The sequence below is a fragment of the Botryllus schlosseri genome, chromosome 12, assembly GCF_051294905.1.
Source record: "Botryllus schlosseri isolate E-star chromosome 12, Bs_hap1, whole genome shotgun sequence".
Classification (NCBI taxonomy): Eukaryota; Metazoa; Chordata; class Ascidiacea; order Stolidobranchia; family Styelidae; genus Botryllus; species Botryllus schlosseri.
Genome location: NC_137247.1, coordinates 23,087,396 through 23,114,239, shown reverse-complemented (window position 1 = coordinate 23,114,239; position 26,844 = coordinate 23,087,396). Strand labels below are relative to the sequence as shown.

Sequence of the window (26,844 nt, the reverse complement as noted above, 5' to 3'; positions counted from 1 at the left end):
GCAAGACATTTTGAATGATTTTGAATGACTTTGCATAACCAATAACCCTATCAACGTGTAGGCCTACATATTTTGAGGAGATGGTGTAATCCCCTACCCGCTATTCCTGAGAGAGCCGAGTCATGCCTTTCATCAAAGTAGGGGTGGTGATTTTCACATCGAATGGTGCAAACAAACCTTGCAGTAGGTATCCTTTATCAGCCATGATACTGTCGCCCTTTTCAAACATTGCTCTGGCTTCGGCCAATAATGCTGCGGTCCCTAACGGATCCACCATAGCAGTCACTTATGAAGGAGACAGGACCTGTGGGTGCAGTACCAAGTAATACTTCCATGGTATTTCCATTCTTTCAAGTGGAAAATGTAACGGACAGTGCAGTGTGCATGGATGTCGGATGGCTGCTCAATTGGGATTTCTGTAGAGTCAATAATTATCTCGTTGATGGATATAGTTTTTTAAATCATCTGACATGGGATCCAATATTACTTGTTTTGAAGGCCAAATTAGTAGTTTTGATAATAAACAGTACACATGCTTGATCCAAGCAAGCGTTAATGATGCGGGAAGCTGTTGATTCTGAAACAATACCAAGCAGTTGATGATCAAGAGCTTGATCAGTGTCAGATAAACTTGCTCTTCGTTTGAACACAATGTACAGGTGTACTCCAATAGATGCACAATTCACATCGTACATTGCAATGTCCTTTAAAAGCAGAAACTGTTTGATGTCATCAAATCCAGTGAAGTAGGCTACTGCACTGCTTTCTTATCATCCTTGATATTTTCTAAACTGAAAGCTGGCATTGAAGCACCTAGTTGGCACTGAATGCCCATATTTTCCGAGTCTGTTTGTAATTTCTGGTCACTATGTGTTCCGGAATGAATTATTTCAGTAGGTGCTGCTGTAAATGGGTTCGAATTGTTTGTCTTCCTGACAGTTTGTAGTGACTGCCTCCTGTCTTTCAAGTTTCATGTTCGGCTCATATAATCACTTGGAAGAAAATGACCATAGCAAACAATGTCTCTGCCCTCTGCCCAATGTCTCTGTCCAAAGCTGTTTCGTTTTGTAGTCTGATCTCCTAATAGCTACTCTCCATTTCACCAGTTTCCCTTAAGACGTAGGAATCAAATCACCACCAATCCGACTCGTGCAACCAGGTACACAGCAATATCGTGGCATTTTATAATGTAGATAGATGATAATACAGTCTGTTAAAATGAAATATATATGTCACTCAGCTAATATTCAAACGTCACTCTCTGGAAATGAAATACCGGTACACGAAGTAACCTGGCAATTCATAAATTGCATTGAGCTCAATCATCAGTCGTAAATATGTTTAAACCCCGTACATACAAGAGATTAAAATTCTGTTACCCGAATTCAACAGGCAATGGCTGACCTGGTTTCTAGCGAATAAAGCTATAGGTTTTGTTTGTTTACTACGGACTATAGGCTGGGCATGGTATGGTATGGTATGGAACGAGGATTTTCCATACTCCATACTTGCCTTACTCTCTCCATACCATACTTGCAATTTTCCATACCATACCAACATTGTTCCATACCATACTTGATAGATATTCCATACTTTGAAATACCTCAATATCATAATTATAGTACAGGGTTGTAATGACTCGAGTCCACCTCGAGTCACGATTTTCTGAAGACTCGACTTGACTTGAGTCATTTTCTCAAAATACGGAAATGACTCGACTCGACTCGACTCAGACGGCCAAGAATGACATTTCAATGTAATTTCGAAAAATGTTAAAGTAATCACACTATTGGTATTTCGTCTATTGGTACTATGGTACTTGACAATGCGACCAGTAACTGCTAAAAGTGAGAAGAATTAGTATACTATAAAGGCGAACCATTTGATATCATAAATATAGTTATAAAAGGCGGGTTTAACAACACAATCAACACAATAAATTGGACTCGGAACCGAGTCATAATACCATGACTCGGACTCGACCCTCTGCTTGCTGACTTGGACTCGGATTTGACTCGGTAGTGAATTGAAAATGACTCGACTTGACTCGGGTCAAAACAATAAAAGTAAGATTGACTTGTGACTTGGAGCCTTGTGACTTGGTTACAACCCTCGTAAAGTACCTTAGCACCGGTATTATTGATATTTCGGGTGTAATTATTGCTTAGACCAACCATGATGCGAATTTAATTCCTGGTAATAGTTTTACAGAGTCTGTTTGGTGAGGTTTAGTTCACGGGGGTGAGCAAAATGAATGATAGTCAGCGGATTGTTAAGCGGATTGTTATCTAAGACCCTCCATAAGAATATCATCGCATTTCCGATACATTGGCATGAGGCACATGCAAGTTTGATGTAAATATTCGCACAATAATTTATAATATAGGCCCAACCACAAAATATCCCACCTGCAGGTGATCAATACTGAAGCGATCTATGTGATTATTGGTATAGTATTTGGTTGAGGTTATCTTGGCGAGAATTTCCAACTATATCTACCCCACTCTCTGATCTATAATCCTAATGCAAGAGCGTTTGAAATATGACCAATGAGATACATCGGTATGTAAATAGTGTAAATGTGGCGGACAATGTTTCAGAAGAAATGTAATTATCAATCGCATTGAGCTATTAGTACATTGTAGCATGATTGCTGGTAAGCTGTCGTCACTCAAGGAATGAGGTAGTTGGAGTAGTCTACATTACCAATTATTGCGTCACATGATAGACTGCGCTTGGAGACGTCGTGTCCAGTAGACTCAGTAGAATATCGGATCAACATTACTGTTGTAATTATTGCATCACAAAATCATGTCATTCCAGGTACTCCTAAAAACCGTTGCATAAGCATAAGCGTGTATTTGTTCCTACACAGCGTTCAATAGTTCACACATAACAAAAGCGATCGTATTCCGTGAACAGCGAACAACGTACGCTTCATGAAGCTTGCACAGATCACGAAAAAATGTATAAAACACCAAAGTATGGAAGTATGGAAATCTCGTTCCATACCATAGATTAAAATCTTCCATTCCATACCATACTAGCATCGTTCCATATTCCATACCAAAATATGGATCCATACCATACCATACTTCCATACCACACCATACCATACCATACCATGCCCTGACTATAGGACGAGGTGTTGGCGCCCCAAGTGGTTTATGAATGTCTCCCATTCCATACAGGGTTGATCCATTCGCATGTTCCTTCGACGGATTTCGATTTAAAACATAAACTTTTCAGCTTTGTATAGTTAGTAACGTCTTGGGTCATTTTGGCTCTCTTTATTCATGATAATATTGCCAATCAAAAATGAGTAGGGGTATGCTCCACAGCAGTAACACCAATTGATCCTTCGGCATTCGGATATTTATATTGCAATGGCACATTTAATATATTTAGAGTTATTGATCAGTTTCAATGTACTAAAACTGATTTAAGTTGAATTTGGCAATGACATGAGTAATAGCCAACTTGCCAGAAGTATGCCCGAAACCATGACAAGGCTACAACGGTCAAATGCTCTGAAATCAGATTAATCTTTGTTACATTCTAAATTCTCCACCCATAGTTGCGGCATGTCAAACGTCCGCTAGCTGCAAAATTGTAACGCAAGAGCTTTTACGGGTCATGATGAATTTCTCCTCTGGCATGGTGTCTATATGACTAAATATTTCGACAAATTATGCCGAGTACGTCAACAATTTTTATCGAATATTTAAAAATGTGACTTTATTGCGGCAATCGTGAATATTTCAATAGTAAATCACATTTTCCCGATTTGTATGGAAAGTCCCGTCCAATAAGGGCTACTTAGAAATATATATATTACTAGGCTTACCATATTTTGGAAATCTAAAAAGAGGACACTTTTCAGAAATTTGAGACTTGCAAACTTTGTGATCGGTTGACTAAAAAAAAAGGTCAACTTTCCGCTCAGAGCTCAAAATACCGTTTTCCTCTCCACATTGCTAGATGGTTGACTGAAAAAAAAATCAACTTTTCGCTCAGAGCTTAAATCACCGTTTTTCACTCCGAAATACCCGCCGGAGCGTCACTTCTGTGCTAATTTACGGCATATCACTCGCATTTTGCTCTAAATGTGACCTAAATTTTCAAAAAAGAGGACAGAATCTCAAAAAAGAGGACAAAAGGGCGTCCTCCGAGGACACTTTCAAAAAAGTCAAAAAAGAGGACAAATCCTCGTATCATGAGCGATAGGGGGTCTGAAAGGGTACCATCACCAACACGAGTTTTCACGGCACATCACCGACGCAGCCTATACCCGAAAGGGTACCATCACCAGAGATCCCATAAGAACACATGGCACATCACGAGCGGAAGGGGGGGTCAAAAGGGTACCATCACCAACACGAGTTTCCAGGCACATCACCAGCGGGCCCTATACTACCCCATGCAAAAAAGCGCGTCATGCGACCGATCTACTATACTACGTATGGTAACGTATGGTAACGTATGGTGACGTATGGTAACCCTCTATAATACCCCTATTTTATACTGCGGCCCGTGGCGTCATCAAAACTAGGAAACGTTTGAGTTTAAGACCCCTCATGTGAATAATATTTGCACGAAGAGTAACGACTTTGCGGCGAAGTGATTGTCGGCGGTAACTCACGATGTTTTGCTGATACAATGATTTTTTCAATAACAAAAACCGAAGAACTGTTGCAGATTTTATTTGTTAAGTTTTTACGCCCACTAATTGCAAAGATTTTTCGGCGCTTAAGGTTACCCACCCGTGTTCCAGGCAGGGAACAGTCGTTGCGAATACATTCATACATCGAGGAAGGAAATTGTACTTAGTGATAGAAAGAGTCGAAAACCTGTGATCAAGAATAATCCTTACGAAGAAAGTCATTATTATATTTATAAAACTTTTATATCAATTGATGGCACGTATTATTGTGTACAAAGAAGTTACATGGAAATAAAAAAATAGTAAATTTCAACGTCTTGTACTGCAACTTTATTTTCCATTATTCTTACATTCTTATTAAAGATAACCTCAGTGACGAACCGAAAGTATTCAATTATTGTTGAAATCAAAGCGAAGCAAAAGAGTTTTCACTATTTTGAGACACTCGGAAGGCCAACATGTATTAGGGGTCACGCTTACCTCAAGGACACACGGCACAGATTGCTCTGTGTCATGTGGCTGCTTGTGTAGTCGATCGATTGTTTCATTATTTTATCCCTCTTGTTTCAAGTTCGGCTTTGCTTTTGGTTGCTGGTTCCGCTTGGATCTGGTCCTAGATCGCTTTTGCGTTTTTCTCGTTCTCCTTCCTGGGTCTTCGCTGAAGTCGCTGCACGCACGATCGTAGTATCCACGCCGAGCCAATCTTTTTGTTTTCATGTTTTTTAGGTTGCGCCCCGTCCACGTTGCTTGTTTGAATATGGATATCACTTTGACATAGGCTAGAAGTGGGTCGTGCAGAAACGCTCCTTTTGGGTCCATGTTGAGGATCTCTTGTGGCCCCACATTCTGTGGCATTTGCTTTGTCTTGCTTCCCCATGTCTCTTCAACACAGAGACACTCGGAAGGCCTATACTGGTAACTAGGGCTGGGCACAATGACTCGAGTACTCGAATCTGAATCAAGTAATAATCCTAATGATTCGAGTCTAGCAGTAAAAGGTGATTTTCTTCGAGTACTGAAATCTTACGCTCCACGTCAATAACAGTGAATTGATCAACGAAAATTATAATTCGATACCATTTCTCACTCTGGAAGCCTTGAAAATTTCGATTGGTCGAGGTCGTACGACAGCATACGTAACACGTATTGCAAAGCTACTAATTACCTTTACATGGTGTACGACAGGCTTTATATTATTTGTGGTAGGATAAAAGTTCATATTTGAATTTCGTCATCTCCTATACGGATGTGACGTCATTATAAGTGATACTCGACTCGACTCGGAGCAAAATACTCGATTCAAAATCGAATCACTCAGGTACTCGATTTTGCCGAGCCCTACCGGTAATCTACTATAGTTTAACATCTGAACAAAATATTGATAAGTATCCTTTTTTTTTCTTTTCGTGTAATAATTTTCGGTTGGTTACTGTTGATCGAATCTATTTTGAAAAAAAGTGCGGATGGTCCTAAAAAAGGCTGCATTGGCCAAGTGAAAGGTCCGCTAACTCAAAACGGTTCGCGGGCCTCTATTCAAACTCCGTAGAGGCTGCGGTAGGCAAGAATGCAATATCCAGACAAAATAGGTCACACCGTTTAGCAACCACGTTTTTGAAACTTTGTCGGTAAAAAGCTGTGCTCTCTAACACTTATATTTTGAGGTGCGCACGATACCTGACACGCCTTTCACCAACTATGGAATCGACATTGAGGATGGCGAGACAAGGTACTAACATGGTACTAGCTGAGACGCTATCACCCCGCAATGCTTGGTATTGTGGGGACGCTCCAAGCCGTGTAACACTTTAGCTGCCAAGGCCTATTATGGAAATAACCAGTAAACGCCAGCAAAAAATGAATTTTCGACTAGTTAGATATTTAGATGGAATCGGGCGTGCTGATAAGTGTAAACCTTGTGAATCTTTTAAGAATTGTTTTTTCAATATCAAGTATGTGGTATGTGGGTCGCACATCTCAACGCTTGCAACAAACAATTCGTCAACGCGTCCCGCGTCAAATTAGGAATTCGCAGGGTGATGGCATGCCTGCTTCATCATCACAGTCCCTAGTTACCATGCGTGATTATGACCAAGTAACAGCATGTAATTTTGCCATCGGACAGCACCTATTGAAACAACCAGAGTGTGCAAAACATTACAATAACAATCAGTTTTCCACAGCTGCTCGTGGTCGTTCTCTTTTTCATTCAAAGGTCCTTGAATCAACCATTATAAAACTGCAAGAGCCGATCCTCTGTCGCCAGAAGGAACATCTCTACACGCTGGGAATCTTCCATTAGTGTTGTTTTGTTGTTCGGCTGTTTTACAGCTGATTTTGTGTTTGTTGTACCGTAACCGTGTGTTGCTTACTGCCGTTCGCGACTCTGTGTAGGCCTACTTGTCATTATTACGTCACAACGACAAAATTCTTTCTATATTTCGAACTTGGTTAACCTCATTTGTTGGTGTTCACTGTTGAAGAGAGCCATTCGAAAAGCTTCCAGTGGAATAAATTTGGCAATATGAACGTATTGCTTGCTGCAATATTGAATTCTGTACTTCGAAAAGCCTATGCACTAACAGTGTGCGGAACACCATCAAAATGTTCACGGTCTAACAGTAAAATCACGAGACAATGCCATATAATATGGTGCTATTGCTACTGCCTCATTTATTCAATGCAAAAATAATACATACCTCGACGAAGCAACACATCAATTGAAATTGATATGATGGTACAAAAAACATTAGTACACTTCCCAGACGTCATTTAAGAAAATGTACCGACTTCCTATTATGCTTATGAAGGAACGGGTCCATGCATAGGGAAAGTGACTACTACCGCGCTTGCATCGCGCCCGGGCGCCTCCGGAGAATCTCTGAGATTACCATTTGCTCCTGTGGCTATATTTACATATTCAAAGGACTTCGTCTCAAGATTTTGGTGTAAGCCTCCTAGCACATATACCAGCCCGTCCGATGCTGTCGCGGCCAACCCATCGCGAATTGAAGGCAAGGAGAACAAATGAAAGTTACGGTGAATCCACCGTTGATATAAAGCGTTGAACTCGCCAATACTATGGCTTCGATCGCCTCCGACGACGTAAATTATATCGCCCATTGCTGCAATTCTGAAATTTTTCCGCACATGTCGCATGGGGGAAAGGATAAGAGTCCAGCAGGATGTTTTTGGGTGATAATGCTCCAACGATTTCAGACTTGCATTTTCCGTAGTGCCCCAGCCGCCTGCGGCATAAACACGACCACACGCCACTACCACCTCCAAAGCATATCTCGCTTTATTCATTGACACGCCAGTTGTCCACGCCGACCCGTCGTAAACTCCCACCGTATTCAGGTTGTCTGGACCTGTATCCGAAACAATATAGGTATTGATTTTATGGACTACTTGGTACCACTAGCCACCAGAATGTAGCGAAATCGCGCGATGCACCGAGATTTTAAACGAGACACGAGGTCCTCTCCACTTGTAATCATATTCGCTTACGGAGTTTACCAACATCTACTTACAATCATAGTCGAATATCTCACGCATCACGCCTACTATACGCCTATTTACCGCGTACGTATTTACAGTATGGACTATATCGAATACAGAAAATGTCCAGACATGTTATTACCAAACCAAGTCGAAAGTCTAATGAAGCCTAAAATATTTTTGTACATTAACACAGAGTAAAGTATTTGGGGGCAGAGTTATCTAACTTGAAAACTTTGAGTCAAACTGCGCGCGATTTAGCGACATTCTATTCCTTGATTATATTGTCGGCATAGGCACTCTCCCCAATAGTTCTATAGAATATAATCTATCTCTATTCGCAGTTGAAGTCTGAAGTGGTTCTCAACCGGGTGTCCGCGGGCCCGGGGGTCCGGGATGCTACTTCAGGGGGCCCGCAAAACCTCAAAATTGGAAAAATAGTCGATAGCCCAATCTGTATTTTTTAATTTCGAAAAATCCCAAAGCAAATGTCGCTTCAAAACAGCTAAAACTTCAGTGATGGATAATGAGAATGGCCCTCTGATGTAAAACATTCTACAATATAAACTCATTTTAATCGCCAAATTGCCAGTAGACTACCGATACAAACATACTGCTGTTAACAGATGTTTTGCTGGGGCTTTGGAAATAATTCGTTTGTCCAAAAAAAGCAATTTTCTTCCTGTGATATACATAACCGCTATTCCAGGATTAGCTTCAAGATGCGGTCCTAGATCAGGGGCGGGCAATTCTCCGGTCGGCGGGCGTTATACGGGAAAAATGAAGTGCTTGGCGGGTTGAATTACGAAATCGATGCAACAACCGCATTTTTCACCTGTATACTAGGAATAAAACCTATATAATGTAAACTTTTAGTTTGAAGCATACATACCAAAATAGTATTCAATGAATATATAACAGCCTGCGTACTTCAGTTGCAGTTGAAGTGAACTAGACATCGGTGGTCGATCAAAGTTGTCAATAACATTTTTGAAATCTGGCGGCATGCCGGATGTAGAAACCCTCAGTAAGGAGTCCCCGTGAGCATCAGTTATAGTTTTTACCGGGCCTTGTCATGTTAATGTTCATGGTCAAAAATGTCTGCTTGCAAAGGTATATGTAGACCCGAACAGATCAAGTCGTTTCATGACCGTCTTTCTCAGGTTGGCCAACTTAGATCCATTCTTTGGCGCATAAACGTAGTCTATCCCTTTAGATTAGAATTTCACTTTTACGGTAGAAACTCCCTGCGGGCCGGAGCCGGCCCGCGGGCCGTATGTTTCCCGTCCCTGAGCTAGATAGAAATGACTAGGCTGGACGTTATATTGGTGCCATATATATTGCGCTCATACCCAAAGGTGTCGTTGGAAGCTTTGCGAGTTATTATTTAATTTGCTTTGTGGAAATCACTGGATCTTCGGCAGTCGTCCATGTCAAATCGTCGGCGCGGATTTGCAAGACACGACCATGTATTTAAAATAAGCAGCAAAATTCGCTTTGAAATAATAAAAGACTTCCCAATTTCCACATAAGTAGCGTGATGTCATTCTCGAGAAAGGTCATTCTGAAACCGTTTATCACTAGCCTAGGGGTAATATTTACACATTACATATGGTGGTTGCACGATCATAGAGCTAGATTTACGCTTATAACTATGGGTATTTACCCGTTATTTATGGATGCATTAGCTACGTCGGTAAATCTGATCACGTGGGCAGCAAGAACAAAAAATTCATTCAAAATCGACAATATCGACAATTTTGATTCCTCACTGAAATAAATGCACATTGATTTTTCATAACATTGGTTTATCACCCTGTGTAGACACTGGATTTTTCAGAGGAAGATGGGTTGATAGAATCTGATTTGGAACACGTTGAATGACATCCACAATACTAGGGGTTCGTCGGAAAAAACTCGTCCAAAACATAGTCGGACTTATCGCAAAGAATCAGCTACATCTATCACATTGATACCGCCAAATTTAACATATTGTTTTGTGATTATTTTTTAAAGGACCGTGAGTCAGAATGGTGGGAAGATTTATTCTCAAACTGCTGAGAACAACCCATTTTAGGGGGCCGTAATCCTATAACTGCTCAAATGATGCGATACCAGATCAATCATTAAATTGGGAAATACTCTGGCTGTGGAACGTCTATTCTCATAATTTCGACAAATGATGCTCACTCTCTATTAAGTTCCACATTGCTTTTGAATACTTGTGCTTTTTTTGTGCACGGCGTAAATTGCTATAGTGCAGTGGTTCCCAACGTGGGCGATATCTCCCCCCAGGGGCGATTTGGCGGCCTAGGGGGGTGAAAATAGCGAAGGGGGCGATAGGGGGCGATGACGCGTTAAAACGGCTATATTGGAGTCAAGTCGGAGAAATGTCCTTTTTTTTAGTCAACCCACGGAAATTTAGTTGCAAAAGTGTAAAATTCGACAACGAGCCGAAAAGTTGACCTTTTTTTTTTACTCAACCCGGCGATGATTACAGACTGTATACCGATTTTTCGGTTCACAAAATCTGGGGGACGATGATCGGTGTTGAGCTTGAAAAGGGGGCGATGAGTCGAAAAAGGTTGGGAACCACTGCTATAGTGGTATATCACATTTTCAAGATTGGCGTGGAATATTAGCCTGCTAGGTCGGTTCACTTTCCGGGCGTTATTCATAGCTGGAAAATTAGCCGGTGAGCACATTTGAGTTTGAGACCCCTGCTATAGGCAAGCAGTTAAGCGACTCCTTGCTATAATCCGTTATTACATTCCTTGTAAGCATCACCTGAATATATACCGTTCAGAGGGTCAACTCTGTAGGTATTTCTTCCTCCCACCGCGTAAAGTTTCCCATCAAGAGCAGCAAGACCGAAGCCATAACGTTTCTCATGCATATTCATTTTCGGTGACCACTCTCGCCTGACCGGATCATAAGCACACACCGAATAAAGCGGTTCGTTGCCATCTGTCAGACCACCGGCTACCCATATGCATCCATTGAATACAGTCACTGCGGCTCGTTTCCTAAAAGTATCATTTGACAACCGTATTTGGCGGGTCAGTGACTGAGATAATAAACGGCAAGCTTGATCCATTGCGTACCGGAAGACACCCTTAAGTGCAAGGGAATTATCTTTTCTTTCGGTTACTTAATTTGACGAACACATTTTGTACTAAATATGTATCCACTGAACGGTTTTTGTAGGGTGGTCAATGTATTTTGCGTTGGGTAAATATATACCAAAGTATACGAAGAAGTAACGACTTCCCAGACCTGACAAAACTACTTTACACGGAAGCAAAAAATTAATATCTGAAATGTTCTCGCATAATTAGAGTCGCACACTTTCAGAATGTCAGAGTTGGATACCTACGAAACTACAGACGGGACTGATCCGTCGTCACAAATGACACTAATAGCAATAACAATTTATTTTTCGTAAATGTATTCAGTTACCGTGATACCTCGCGTATAGTTGCTATGAAAATTATCGTTGGTATCCTATATACATCCTGCGGGTAAATTTGCATAATCGAAGAATCAATGCAATCCAGAATGAGAAATAACCTTGCATCAGTAATGTCCGTCTCGACCCGCCATTCCCCGCTCGCGAAATCATAACGTTGTAGCGACTGCCGTTCGTTCCATAGCGCGCCCAACACGTAGAGAAATTTTCGTACAGCTTTGAAAGAAATCATAAATATTGTTAGCGAGCGATCATATCTGTCATATCAAGTTATCTGTTTCGGTAAAACTTGTCGAAATGTCGACAAGAATATCCTACGATCAATATCCTAACCGCGATTTTTAAAATTTGATAAGTGGAGCTAGCTATTCAACAAACAAAGGTAAGAGATGGAAAATAATTTTCCTTCAGATTCTTTTTAGTAAGGCTCCTGGCTTAATGTGGATAAATCATTGCTGATATACTTGCTGGATGCGAAAAGTACAAAATCCCAAATTAGCCTACATCGGGGGTCGGGGACCTTTTTTGTCCGAAGAGCCCTATTGGCCCTATTTTTTCCATTCCAATTCCCAAAGAGGCATACATGCCAATGAACTATTGAGTCACAATTGAAAATTCGTGATGTCATGGTGGCACTTATTCGAACTCACTACCATAGATTCCTCGTGTGAGCCATATTTTCTCAGTAAAACTGGTATATATTGTTCGAACATGAAGCTCGAAACTAGAGTAAGGCACAGCCGGGCCAAGCCTTACCATTGATAGGGCAATCCATCGTAAGTAGCTTCGAATTTATTATAACTGATATTAATCGAATATGACTGTCATACTGATTCCGAAAATCTAAATACTTATCGACTTCTCAATAGGCCTTTTGCAGGACTTCGATCACGTGACTAGATACGCATAGCAACAACAAATTGGTTACCAAGCTACTTTCTCGCGCACCTGCTTCAGTGCTAAATATCGCATAGTGTACTGTTGATTTCTGGTTGCAAACGTTTCGGAAATTTGTTGCAGAAGTCATCAGAGATTCACCTATGCTAGATGTCAATCCTGTACAAAGCATTTAGAATGATGTCGTCAGAATTACGCAGAAATCCATCGGTAACGTAGTCGTATTACGGTACTCAACTCTGATCATATGTACTTAAATTTATGCATTTGAAGGAAAGCGATTGGCTTATATTCTGGTAAGAGTATTTGTTAGTTCAAGCAGTACTATTTGTCTGTTGTGGAGCCTGATTTTGGATGGAAGATATGGCTGAAGCAGCCGGGACCCGCAAGGATCAGGATATACTGTCTGCTGGTTTGGGTGCTGGCGTGCTGCTATAAAACAAATGTCGCTGAACACATCGGAAGTATCTTTTGGGAGAGCCTGCCGTCAAGACTAAGCAAATCAGTGCACTTTATTGTTGCCTTATACAATGCCAATTTTATTACCACTACTTCGCAACTGCGATTGAAGTGGATTTGGCAAATCACACTCGATTTTGATAAATAGTTGATGTCACATATGTGCGATATTTAGCGAACTAAGGGAAGTAACTATCATATAACTCTTAGAGCAGCTCAAACGCAGTTACAAGATCGGTCATCCTATACCCAGACGTGGTCAACGTGGTCATTGTTTGGGAACCGAGTAGAAGTAATGCCTTAATTTATACTCCAGTACAAGTAGCACTAATTACTTCCAGGACATGTCCAAAGTACTTCAAGTGGAAGTAGAAATGACTTTCTGAAAAGCGGTCAAGAAATTCGTTACATGAAGTAGATTTGGTTGAGGGTCACTTAGTTTTAGAAATTGATGCCATGTGACAACTGTAAACATTGCATGTTGCATCTTCTTGATCAACGCAAAAGGGTGATGACACCACCAATAAGTGCAATTTTCAAAAATTAATTCAGTTACCGTGGTACTGGGGCTATTTTGCCCAGTCGTTATGACAACCTCACGCTTGAAGGGGATGCAATCATGCGCCAAAGCTACCTTCTAGTTGACAAAATCCCAAACCTGACAAAAAAGTACTACCTAAAAAGTGTCAAAAAGAAGTGGAAGTAGCCTAAACTCATAATGACGCTAGTACTCAGGTAAAATAGTACTTCGTTGCTGACCCCCTCTGTGCATTGGCTCAACCAACTCAGAAACATCCTCTAAAGACGACTAACATTGTTTCCTTCGCATTGACTCCGTAATATTATGAACTTATGATATTCTTTGATTCATTGAATTTACAAATAAACTTGCAAAGAAGATCGATTTATTAATTTTTGTGCATTCGATACCCAGAGCATAAGAAATAGTTGAAGAAAAATGGATGTTAACCTTATCAAGTTCAATAACTGCCGAGACTGTTATGCCTATGTATTTTCCTCTACCTCCATAGCCACTTGTCTGGACATATTCATAGCATCCACGGAAGAGCGCTTGTCTTGCTGTACACAAATGAAATATCATTTTCAAAGCAGACATCAACATCGGGAAGGAAGTTCAGGACAGTTAGTTCAGTGGTCAGATCATCTGCTGACATTTCTGTTGGCATGAAACCACGCTGCCTTCCACCGCATGACCAAATTTTATGTGGTGATAATAATTGGCTCCAGGCTGAATTCTTGACGAGGGCATCATCAATTTCTTAGTTGCCTATGTTCGGCTCTCTTGGGATAATCCATCAGATCATTAATCCCTATGCATGTGGTATAGCCATATGTCTTGAAACTTAATATATTTGCACTGTGCCATAGAGTGAAGTAATCCAATCCAGGCAATCAATCAAGTAATCCAGGCCCCGGGACAGTTTGTTTCACCCTCAATAAGATCTGATGATCATTTTCCTTCGGGTAGTGGCACTTGGCAGCATGACAGAATGATCAATAACTTGTAATATAGGTGTAGAGGTCTAAATATTTTGAATTGTTCAACTGAGAAGTCACACAATAGCTTAGGATATTTAATATATATATGGTATGTAGCACATTGCATGAATTCATAACACATCAACGTACTGGCACTGGCATTCATTGTCTCTTAGGCTTAAAAATAGCAGTATCCTATATATATTACAATCGATATCAAACATCAAAATGCTGCAATGATTACCAACTACCGCTACAATACAACTATAGTATACTATCCACACCTAACTTAATGCTGCAATGAATATCACGCAGTCAATGTCCTGCAATGTCGAATTTTGTGTCATAAAATCATAGTTGACTACTGTGGAACGCCCTGCGCCCTCTTACGGCTCATACACCCTATAATATAAAACACGCCATTATATCACATTGTACCACGCTGTATATCACGTGACCACGCCCTTCTTCTTGTATCGCGACATATATAAACGCGCACATTCAGATATCCCACATGGGACTCATACGCTACTACTGTTCATATTCATTCGACCAATACATCTATCTGAGGCAATTGTCGTCGCATGCATCGTTGAGCTGTCAGATAAAGGACTAACGCAGGGCCAGGCGTTCGCCACCGCTACAGGTTATCCGACAACGCTACGTTCTCTACATGGTGCATCTCGTGAGATGATTTCGGCTTCAACGAAAGACGCATCGCCGCCTCAATATCGGATTTAGTTCGTCAGCCACTATGGACACTCCAGAAACCGCACTCGGACTCCCAAACCTTACGGTACAGTTTTTTGCATATACGAATTGTCGAACGAAAGCAGTTTTGCATTTACAGTTCCATTTAATTCGTGTGTTATTGTTCGCTACTTGTACTATGGTTTATATATCTGCCGCTGCAATACGTAGCAACGATCCGGCCATGTTTCTGGTTTTAGTAAATCAATATAATTTTCCTAACGTTCGAAACCAACATTCGATTCACTACTTCGACGATACCTCGAAATTTCCGCGCTCTAACCGCATATTTGAAGTGCAGAGTTTACTTATGAACGCCGTCCGCCGACATAAGCGCGTTTACGGCTGTGATGTAAAATCCACGTTCGTATGATTCGTAATTCCACCATTTTGTTTCGGATTCATGACTTTAACATAAGTCCGCAATGCCTCGATATTACTGGTTGCCACCTTGTTACAGGCCAGTAATATCTTCTTCATTTTAACTTTCGAGTACTCTGTAAGTCTATATACTCGGACTATACATTTATTAACAATCAATCGAATTGCATATTAATCCAAATACGGACTTACGGGATCCCTACTCCATCAATTACTTTGGAGATTTATTCCCCGCGTGCTTTTGGGATTCGCGCTTAGATTGTCCGTTGCCAATTTAAACAGTCATAATGCTCAACTGTCATTTGCAATCAAACGTGCATTATCTCGTGATGTCGTTCTAATTCATTCTCAATTTATAACAGTAATTTCAACTGTTCTAACGCACCCTCACAATCTAGTTCGTATACGACCCCATTGTCGGTGAGGAACCATTTTTAATTTGCTCTGCGTTACCTAAGCGCTAGTTAGTTCTTAATTCCTTGCCGCACGCGTGTGTCTGTTTCGATAAACAATAGATTCACAACGACACATCTTCAGCCATTTTGCTCCGCAGATTTAAACGCTATTTAAAGCTAATGTCTGTGGTTATTATCGGTGTCTAAACCAAGGTCTAAACTTTGGTTTTTAACTACTCATTTCAATATAGCATTACCATTCTTGCTGTGTAGCGCAGATAAAAAAAATTGAACTCATACATTCTCCTTAACGCGAAATAAATATCAAAGTTAAACGCGTTCTAATCATCCTGCTTACTTGATATATTTCTACCACAATGGTGATATCATTTTAATTACATTACAGCGTTACTTGAACATATCGTTAAGTATCGTTATTCACCTTATCTTACATCAACATTGAGCTTGGATTTATATGAATACGGAAGTTATTTTCCACTTTTGTAATATCCGAGACATTTTATGCCAGTTGATTCGATACCTTCAACATTCGTTGTTGCATATTAACATACAAAACTCGGAATTTTACCAACAGTCTGTTGAATTTCGGTTCGTTCTTATATATTACGCACCGCTCATTAATTTCCATAACGTTCAACAACTTCACACTATTTTCCCCGCAAATGCGATTAGCGCGTACATCATGTCCTTACCAAATTCCCTATTCATGGAATGTGATAAATTCACGGACACAGCTTTATACTAGGTCTTTGACATATTCGCTTACTTCTATTTACCTTTACCTAAATAAGGGCGCTTTAACACGCTGGAATTTTTTTTCCGCAATACTATGTCCTTTTACCCGCGATACCGTCAACCTAGTTACATGCGATACAAATATTTTACCTGCAATGTCATTCGGACGCAGTAATATCATTTAAATATCCCGTGATATTATTTGATCACGGACAATTCCCCGTTTATATGCTTCTCCTACAACTTGGGAAATCGAGAATTGATTCAGTTTGTGCTGTGATCCAAGGTGCTTATTCCGACCCGGGTATATCCGAGCCTGTTCTCGAGCGTTGACCACGGGATTGCATGAGCGGGCCATGGACGACCGCCCTGATCAAGCGGTCGGTCATTGCTCGTTGCTGTAATTAAACTCGTGTCTGCAGCACCCAGACTCGCGATATTTACGAGATATGTACTGATGTTCACACCACGTCAGGATCATTTTTTGTATCTACCGAGAGACCGCATTTACAATGGCGTTACAGTCAATGTATATGATATATATACGTTTTATTTTGACGCACGAGCCTTAATCGCATAGCTCGGGCACACTGTCGCCGACGTGTTTACCGGTCCACGTCCATCTCCGGAGAATTATTTACATATCTGGATAGCATATGGCGCACAAATCCCGCGATATGTGTGGATTTGTGGTATACTATACATACAGTATACATCGCTTTGGGAACTTTCTCGACCTAACTGCGTGTTCGCTGCACTCAGATAGTATAATTTGATTGCTTCTGACACTCACATATTTTTGGCTACAATTGAAGCAATTATCAATATTATGGACATCTCTTATCTTTATTTTCACGCTGCGACTTCGTAATATTGACAGCACCAATGTCCCCGCGTTACACGCTTCAATTTCATTCAAATTAACATGACAATATTTCAATACTATACGTTTTTGAGCTTGTCAACACACCCGGCATATCCGGCATAACTTCTATCGACTTCTAGATTGGGAACTATATTCAACCCTATTACAAAGTACCGACAACGTACCGTTATCACCAAGAGGTCGTATTACTTGTCTCTTAATTGACGCTACTCATAACATTATATATAACGCTTTAACGCCTTCGTATAAGCATTAAGCACTGCGCGTCCGGGAATAATATTCATTATTACATGACACGGCATATTCTACGCGCAATGTCTCTTCTTTGTTCACTCGAATAATTGTTGTCACAAATATCAAAACCTTCGACTTTGTTAAAATACCCGGAATCTCCGGTATAGTTTTCATGTCCCAGCCGCATGTAGTATTTCTTATTACGCAATGCACGTGGTCTTTACGTCACGCTAGCGCGTCACGAAACATTTTCAGATACAATTGGTATTCCCAACCAAAACATATCTGGTCGCGGCTACGTAAGGCTTCCTTATCGTATTGCATTTGCCTGATTTTACACGTTATGTTATTTCGTGTGTAGGCTTGGTATTAAATGCATATTTTTTTCGCAAATACTGCTTTCGTCTCGTTTTAGATTCGTATGTTCGAAAAAACGTATCACTCCGCCGGGGATCGCCGAATGCCGACATGCTCATTGCTCATGCTCATACAAGGACTATTTACTCGCCGCTCCGGTAAAATATACGCCGGACACGAGGAACTGGTACACTATTTTTACTGCGCGACCCATAAAGGCCTCACTACTCGGAGAATACATGTACCATACACTGTACGACATCAGCTACGCCTATCGCGCTTTGGTACGAATAAACCCGTAGTAATCGTGAAGCACAACGCGAATTTTTCGTTGTTCGCGTATATACCAAATATACCAGAATTCCGCGGCAGAGTCACTCTGGATAAAGTGGCCTTATAAAATATATCAATGAGCACTAACTTTTACGCTTAACCGGCATTTTCGCGATCCCACGGCTAATTTATATAGCTCTCGCTGTCATACACAGCGGACGAACTGATTTTACTTTCGCAGCCACATGGCAAAGCTGTTATAATCATTGTTCGGTCTTTGCAGAAGACACATTCGCATTTTACAACGCAGCGAATTTCGTAATACTTGAAATATTATGATTCATGTACCTTTTCTATATATATCCCTTTGCTGGGGTATTAATATAATATTTTCTCGGCCATTGGACGTGGAAAGCACATTATTCTTGCACGACCGATTATCGCAGGAACTATCCTATACCCGGAATGGATTTTGATTGACTGCGATTTCTTGCAACCTCTTCGTGGTTTCTTTTCCCTTATATTTCAACATACTTGCTACTTAATTTTGTATAATTTTCTCCGCTTCCGTGTCGTATCATTTGATAATCGTTCTCCCAGCTGTTATGGTCATGGTATTTCTAGCGGCATACAATAAACACACATCTGGTTGTCCTATTTTCGTTCGTAAATAGGGTTACCGGATTCTTCCCACACTAATTATCCCTTCGTCGCAGTGGATAAGTATTGAGAACACAGTGCCGGTTGTTGCCCTATATTTGATCGATTGGCGGCAATTTGAATCCGTTTGTCGGTCCTCGCCATTCGTTTCTCTTTCATTTTAATAAAGCAATAATACAATTGCCTTTTTCTCAACCCTAATGCCGTTATGCAATGGTATCTTGAACCACGTGTTTCGGCTATCACACTTCAAGAATACGATATTCCCAACATACACTTGTTATATTGCAATTAATGCCGTTACCTATCCAATTGACCATACGATTACCCATCGCCATACTCCATACATGTACCCAAATCTGCCCGGCATTTTAGTTCGGTCTCCAATCGGGATGTTGTTTTTACGATATAACGGACACTGCGTACATAATGCCGTTTCCTTTCCGCACATTTATTTTTCGTTTTCGTCCGGTATTGTCCTTCTAATAAAATACAAAATTTTGCCTCAGATACGCAATTCGCTGTCCTTTTCATTCTGATTAGGTTATATTCAATCCAACCCATAACGTGTTAGTTCATTCACTAACTCATACCGTTTCATTGCCACCATGGTGTATAAATATTGCATCATTACATTATTTCATCTTTCCATTGCTGTTATCGCATTCATTCATGTGAATATTATGATATCCACTTTCCTATATAGTGGGATTGTCGCTATAATTAGCTCTTTTTAGAAGAGGACGATGTGGCACGCCCTGCGCCCTCTTACGGCTCATACACCCTATAATATAAAACACGCCAATATATCACATTGCACCACGCTGTATATCACGTGACCACGCCCTTCTTCTTGTATCGCGCCATATATAAACGCGCACATTCAGATATCCCACATGGGACTCATACGCTACTACTGTTCATATTCATTCGACCAATACATCTTTCTGAGGCAATTGTCGTCGCATGCATCGTTGAGCTGTCAGATCAAGGACTAACGCAGGGCCAGGCGTTCGCCACCGCTACAGGTTATCCGACAACGCTACGTTCTCTACACTACCAAATAACGGCTACAATGTCGATCATTTTGACGCAAGGAGTTTACATAGTTCATGAATCAAAGACATCCAACATATTTGAATCCTTGCGCATCTCCATGACACTTGCGAACGTTTACAGCCCGAAAACGATAATATACTGTATCCGAAATACGGCTACGTTAACGACGGGTTTCTGCGTAATTCTGACGATATCATTCTATGTGCTTTGTACAAGATTGACATCTAGCATAGGTAAATCACTGATGACTTCTACAACAAATTTCCGAAACGTTTACAACCAGAAATCAACAGTACACTATGCGATATTTAGCCCTGAAGCAGGTGCGCGAGAAAGTAGCTTGCTAACCAATTTGTTGTTGCTATGCGTATCTAGTCACGTGATCGAAGTCCTGCAAAAGGCCTATTCTAAATATATTCGGGGCGTTAACAGAGCTACACAGAGCTATGCTCACCAATCAAGAACGTGGATAGCGTCAAAAATTAGGGGGAACATTGCTCGTAAGCCCATACGTTCCCGACCAATGGCCTACACGAACTAGAATATTGCGGCGCTTCTTCGATATACGCCCAGATCGAAACAGTTTTCCCCATGACACCAACCAATGTTTCACGTGAACACAATAAAATTTATAAACGTCAAAATAAATTGTTTTTGCCGTTTGTTGTGGAAGGGGGATATTATGGTTGGAGGAAGAGGGGGATATTAGGGTTGGGGATGGGGGATATTAGGGTTAGGGGATGGGTTTAGAGTTAGGGTTAGAGCTGTGTTAGGGTTAGGGTAACCCAAGAATAGGTTTGGGGTGAGGGACACGATATCCAACCTAATATCCCACACTCTCCCGACCATAATATCCCCCAACCCTAATCTTGGGATACCCTAACCCCAACTTTGACCCTAACCCCCCTCCAATCCTAATATCCCTCTTCCCCCTTACCCAGCTCTAATCTTGGAATACCCTAACCCAGCCCTAATATCCACCTACCCTCAACCCTTATATCCTCTTCTCCTCCAACCTTTATACCCCCCTCCCCCAACCCTAATCTTGGGATACCCTAACCCCAACGTTGACCCTAACCCTCATCCAACCCTAATATCCGTCTCTCCACAGGCAAAAAACAATTTATTTTGACGTTTATAAAATTTGACCGTGTTCATGGGAAACACTTGCTGGTGACATGTGAAACACTGTTTCGATCTGGGGCGTATATCGAAGAAGCGCCAATATTGCTTCAAAAAAAGGGGTCATAAGCGAAATACCAGGTTGGGCGAGGCATGACGTGTCTACAACTTCATTTTTTTTATGCAAACCTCCCGAACCCATCGAACTCGCATTTTTACTAAGATACAGAGTTCCTGCCGTATGTTCGACAATACTGATGTTGACTATGACATCACAACGGTTAAGTTCCGGTACTTATACAAAAAAGGGCAGTTGTTTACATGGAGGAACGACGGAAAGAATGTTGGAAACCAATGAATCAGTAGCTGCATAGCCTCAAATATTATCTGTAAACTTGATCCGCTGATACGAACGCATTATGAATAGAATTAAAGTGCTGGTGGTTCCATAGTTTCTCGCATGCAATCGTATGTAAACGAAATGTAGCTTTGAGGAATATGACTATTGAACATCACCGCAAAACACAAGTGCTGAATATTGATATTGATGTCGGCTAACATTACCTTGCGATGCCCGTGGTCTGGGGTTTGCTATCAAAGCTCTGTGTCTCGCGAATTCTTGGCGATACACTGCTGCTTCTCTGCGAAAGTTTTCGGTGAGTGCAGCCCTAACCGACTTTATGTCCTCATGAACATTCTCGAATTCATAGGACGGAACCAGCTGCAAACGAACGACCGGCAATGCTTCAATGAAATGCTGCAACCTGAATACAAGGGAAAATGTATCTGTTGAAACACAAACGCATATGTATGCTCTGCATCGATGAAATTACCACCATGCAATAACTTGTAATGGAAATTGTATGATGGGTGTAGTTCCCGATTGCTGTTATTAGTAGGACTGGGAAAAATCGAGTACCTGAGTGATTCGATTCTGAATCACGTTATATGCTTCAAGTCGAGTCGAGTAATCGAGTATCACTCACTATGACGTCATAGCCTAATGTAATACGTCAAAGTTCAAATATGTACCGTTTATGCCACCACAAAGAATATAACGGCCGTTGCCCATCTCATGAATGATACTTTGGTATTTTTTCCGAACATACATTCCATTCCACTTGGTGACAATGTTGTGGGATAATGATGAATTCGGAAATGTTCTCCGTCCAGTAACATTCGTACTATATGTTTCGTATGCTACGATATCCCCAATCCAGGTTTAAAGACGTCAATAGTCAAAATTAGTAATGAAACTATAATTCTTGTTGATAAATTAACTTTTAGTGGTGAGGAGCATATAATTTGAGTGCTTGAAAAAATCGTCTTTTACTATTCAACTCGAATCATCAGAATTATTACTCGATTCAGATTCGAGTAGGCTACTCGAATCATTGTGCCCAGCCCTATTCATGAGTTATGACCGGGAGAAGACAAAGTTTGACCCAACCCATATTTCGTTAGAAGGACCATTAGAGATACACTGGTTTTACCAGTATCATTATCAGTTTATTATTATATTCATCATCGCAAAACATCACGTGACTGCAAAACAATAAAAAGTCAGGAAGGTTTAGAAACGACTCGGAGCAGTCATTGAAATCAGACAGCCACCTGGACCTAGCTTATCTGTACAGGAGGAGGAATTGCCAAAGGGGTGGACAATTTCCTGAAAATGAGGACAATTCCTCCTAAGCGAGGACATATGGTAACCTTATTGTTATGTTTTACTTGGCCAATTCAGGGACTCTACACCATGGCTGTCGAAAATAACTTGCATAGCCGGATTTAACGTGCATAGTGAGGTTGTCTGAAGCACGCTAGACTGCAAATCCAACTCAATTCGGACCAGTAGTGGCCGTTCAACCTGAAACTGAAACTTTACCCATTTTTGAAACTATGGTAGGCTATATAAGGTGCCAAATTCTGTCACTTCGCCATAATCAGCCATTACCTTACAGGCATGCAGGTAGTGTGATGCTGTTTTGAGAGTCTGCATTTTGAGAAGGCCGTGTGATAAAATTGGAATGACGACGTTGGTAATTTATGAAAGATTATGAAGACATTGATTAACTGGCAATTAGTCAACCACATCGGAATAGTTTCGTTAAAACAATGATATAATAGCTCAAATATAATAGTTTGGAAACTGAAATCGGGACCAAATTGAACTTACATGCAGGTAAAATACAAGAAACGTATATTGCCCAAGCATTGGCAGATATATTGAAGTATGCCTCGCAGCACAAATGTTGATTTCATGAAATCGAAGGGAATAAGCTAACATTGTAGAATCATGACAATAGCATCACTCTCCTTTCAGGCATCCTTGATTGGTGGATAATCAGATAATTATCAACGAAAAACTCACATAACTCCGCTTCTACTGGTTGGAACTGAGTCAAATTTGTTTTGCATCGTCTTTGAAGACAGCTGAACAATTTCATGGAGTTGGCAAGTGAATTTTTTTTTAATTTTCCCTAATAAATTAAAATTTTCAATTGGATCTGCGGAGTCCCATACTTGTTAGAATTGAACCAAATTTGGTGTGCAGCGTTTTTTAGGGTAACCTGACAATTTATTCAGTGAATGGCCGGAATCCGAAAAAAAAGGTATTTTTGAACAGCCCTATTGCATATGCAGAAGTACGCCATGCTATTGTCTGGCATGCTCCAACGACTGCGTCAATGGACTTGTCCGCGCCGGTACTGAAGTATCATGTTATTGCGATTTGAAAACTTACCAAAAAAGTCGACTCTCACCTAATGCGTGGTTCCTCGTCGTACCAGCGCCGCAAGGCATAATACACTATATCTTCGGAAGGTACCAGGAGTTCATCTCTTTCCAGAAAGCATGTGATTTGTCTTGGTTCTGCATGAAGAAACTTTTCCCCTGAACGTCAAAGTAACTCATAAAATGAAGAGACTGTAGAAACAATGCATTGACATTATCGTTAGTTTATCATTCACTATTGGGCAATTTGGTTGTTTGAAATAGGGATACTGGCCATGATTACATTGAATTACAAAATTCGCCACATTGGCAAAATACAGATGACCAATGTTACCGGACTTGACAAGCTGCAATTAATTGTATTCCAGGCCACCAACACAATAAGTCCCGAAACGGCGTGGCACTGTAAGATTCGCTGATATCTCAGGAATGTCCTACCTATACTTCGACAATCTAACAACAAACAAATCGACGACAAACGATCTAATAATTCTGCCTCGCAGTTACTTGCAGTCAGGCTTTCATATAGGACAGTATTTAGCAGTTCATTCGGGGATCTAGATATGATACTAGGTAACAATAAAATACACTAATGAGTAACGTTGACACTCATTTTGATTAGAGAATCGGGAAAAGCGGATGAGTACTTACCTCGAGAAAATTCTTCGAAACGCATTCCGGATTGTAGATACTCCTGCCATAACCGATCATTATCCTGATTTAATGCCATACTTTCGAATAACATAGATAACAGCATACACCACGGGTACCACCCGACCAAACAACTTATACCGATTCGAACTTGATAAAACGTGACACCGTCTGCGAGACTGAGTCCGCCTGAGTTACTCCGGACCGAAACCGCAGACGGCAAATAAATTGCAATCAGCCATCAGTCGTAATCAGACTTGATTGCGCTGTTATTGGTCTGTGGACCCGCAGTGCGCACGCGAACACATTCCTTTTCGAAACAGGGCGGGGCATACCGTCAATCAAAGTCGACAACGGTAAAGTTCTCCATCACGAAATGGGATGCCGAAATGGGAAACCCTAGTATCTTCCGTTCTACACGTCATTAGCAGTTACAGTCATTTTCAAATAGTTGTTGATAACAAGAGTCTAGTGCAGCGGTCGGGAACCTATGGCTCGCGAGCCATATATGGCTCTTTTGGGTATAAGATATGGCTCTTTGCCAAATATTTATTTTTGTACTGAATTGATCACTATTGCAGCAACTTGTTGGTAAATTTTCATCACGGCCAGGATAATGATTCTCGTGGCAGTATAAACAGGTCTTTTATAGGTAAAGACAATGCCGTCTTCAGGTTTAGGGGCCTCCTAATCACAAGTATAGTTGGACTCAATGCTGTGAATTATGCGTATTTATTTTTTCCACGAGGCGTTCCAACACTAAATGCAAGATATGTGACAATAAATCATGCGAAGTGCTAAGAAAATTTTCAAGTCAAACAAATCTGCTACTTAATATTATACTTTATGGTCATATGCGGAGATCTGCGATGACTGTGGCTGGCCCCTGATTGCGTCAATGCGTCGAAAGTGATGTTTTAGTCATCATCAAATTTCACGGTCAGGCTAATCAAATTTTGGTTGGGCTTGCAATTTTACCTGATGCTATATCTAATTTCGAGAATTACCTCGCAGGCCACACAAAACCTTCTCGCGGGCCACATTTGGCCAGGGTTGTAATGACTCGAGTCATGACTCGACTCGAGTCAGACTCGAGTCACGATTTTCGAATGACTCGACTCGACTCGAGTCAGACTCGAGTGACGATTTTCGGATGACTCGACTCGACTCGAGTCATTTTCTCAAAATACGGAATGACTCGACTCGACTCGAGTCAATCTGTGTATTGACTCGACTTGGACTCGAGATTCAGACGGCCAAGACCGACATTTCATTGTAATTTCGAAGCAAACACACTATTGGGATTTCGTTTGTTGGTACTGGTGCTTGAAAATGCGACCAGAAACTTCTAAAAGTGAGGAAAATTGATATATTATAAATGCGAACCATTCAATATCACCAAACAGAGTGAAAAAAGTGGGTTTAGGAAGACTTAAACTGGAAACTGAGCAGTCAACACAATGACTTGGACTCGGACTCGAGTCATAATACCATGACTCGGACTCGATCCTTTGTTCGCTGACTTGGACTCGGACTTGACTCGGTGGGAGTTGAAAATGACTCGACTTGACTCGAGTCAAAAATATAAAAGTGAGATTGACTTGTGACTCGGAGCCTTGTGACTTGGTTACAACCCTGCATTTGGCCTGCGGGCACGGTTTTGCCGCCCCTGATCTGTATCATTACTGATAACAGTGGTTGATGGTAGGCCTACATAAAAATCCTATTATAGTTATTATTAGTAATGTAAGATACCTTTCACGATAAAGAAGTCGGAGTCGGAATCGGAGTCGAAGTCAGGGTCATTTTCACAAACTCCGACCCCGACTCCAGTCAGTATTTTTTCCACGACTCCGACTCCGACTGCGACTCCAGCCACTACAGCTTTCACGACTCCGATGCCGACTCTTGCCACTACAGCAGTGGTTCCCAACCTTCTTGTCTTCATTCCCCACTTTAGATTTATTCCGAGCTTTCATTTCCCACCAGAACCATATTAGCTCTTTGTCAGCCCCGCACAAAAACCGTTGGTCTTTGGGTCCCAGAATCCCGTCAGACCCTCTGAGCCTGTATGATTTTCTCTACAACTTATCAGCTACAT

At 41.0% G+C, this 26,844-nt stretch overlaps 1 protein-coding gene and 1 long non-coding RNA gene across 2 annotated transcripts; both read right to left on the bottom strand.

Moving 5' to 3' along the window:
• Positions 1–7,305: 7,305 nt before the first annotated feature.
• LOC145451502 (kelch-like protein 35) lies at positions 7,306–24,815 on the bottom strand. Its single transcript, XM_080329717.1, has 6 exons — positions 24,744–24,815; positions 24,122–24,251; positions 21,924–22,123; positions 11,732–11,846; positions 10,949–11,187; positions 7,306–8,031 (listed from the first exon to the last, which is right to left on the bottom strand). Exons 1-6 carry the CDS (start codon positions 24,766–24,768, stop codon positions 7,463–7,465), a joined length of 1,278 nt encoding a protein of 425 aa, XP_080185843.1. The 5' UTR covers positions 24,769–24,815; the 3' UTR covers positions 7,306–7,462.
• On the bottom strand, positions 13,875–21,763 carry LOC145452245 (uncharacterized). The gene is made up of 2 exons (XR_013919262.1): positions 20,236–21,763; positions 13,875–14,850 (listed from the first exon to the last, which is right to left on the bottom strand). It is a non-coding gene; the product is annotated as an uncharacterized LOC145452245 (long non-coding RNA).
• Positions 24,816–26,844: the final 2,029 nt, after the last annotated feature.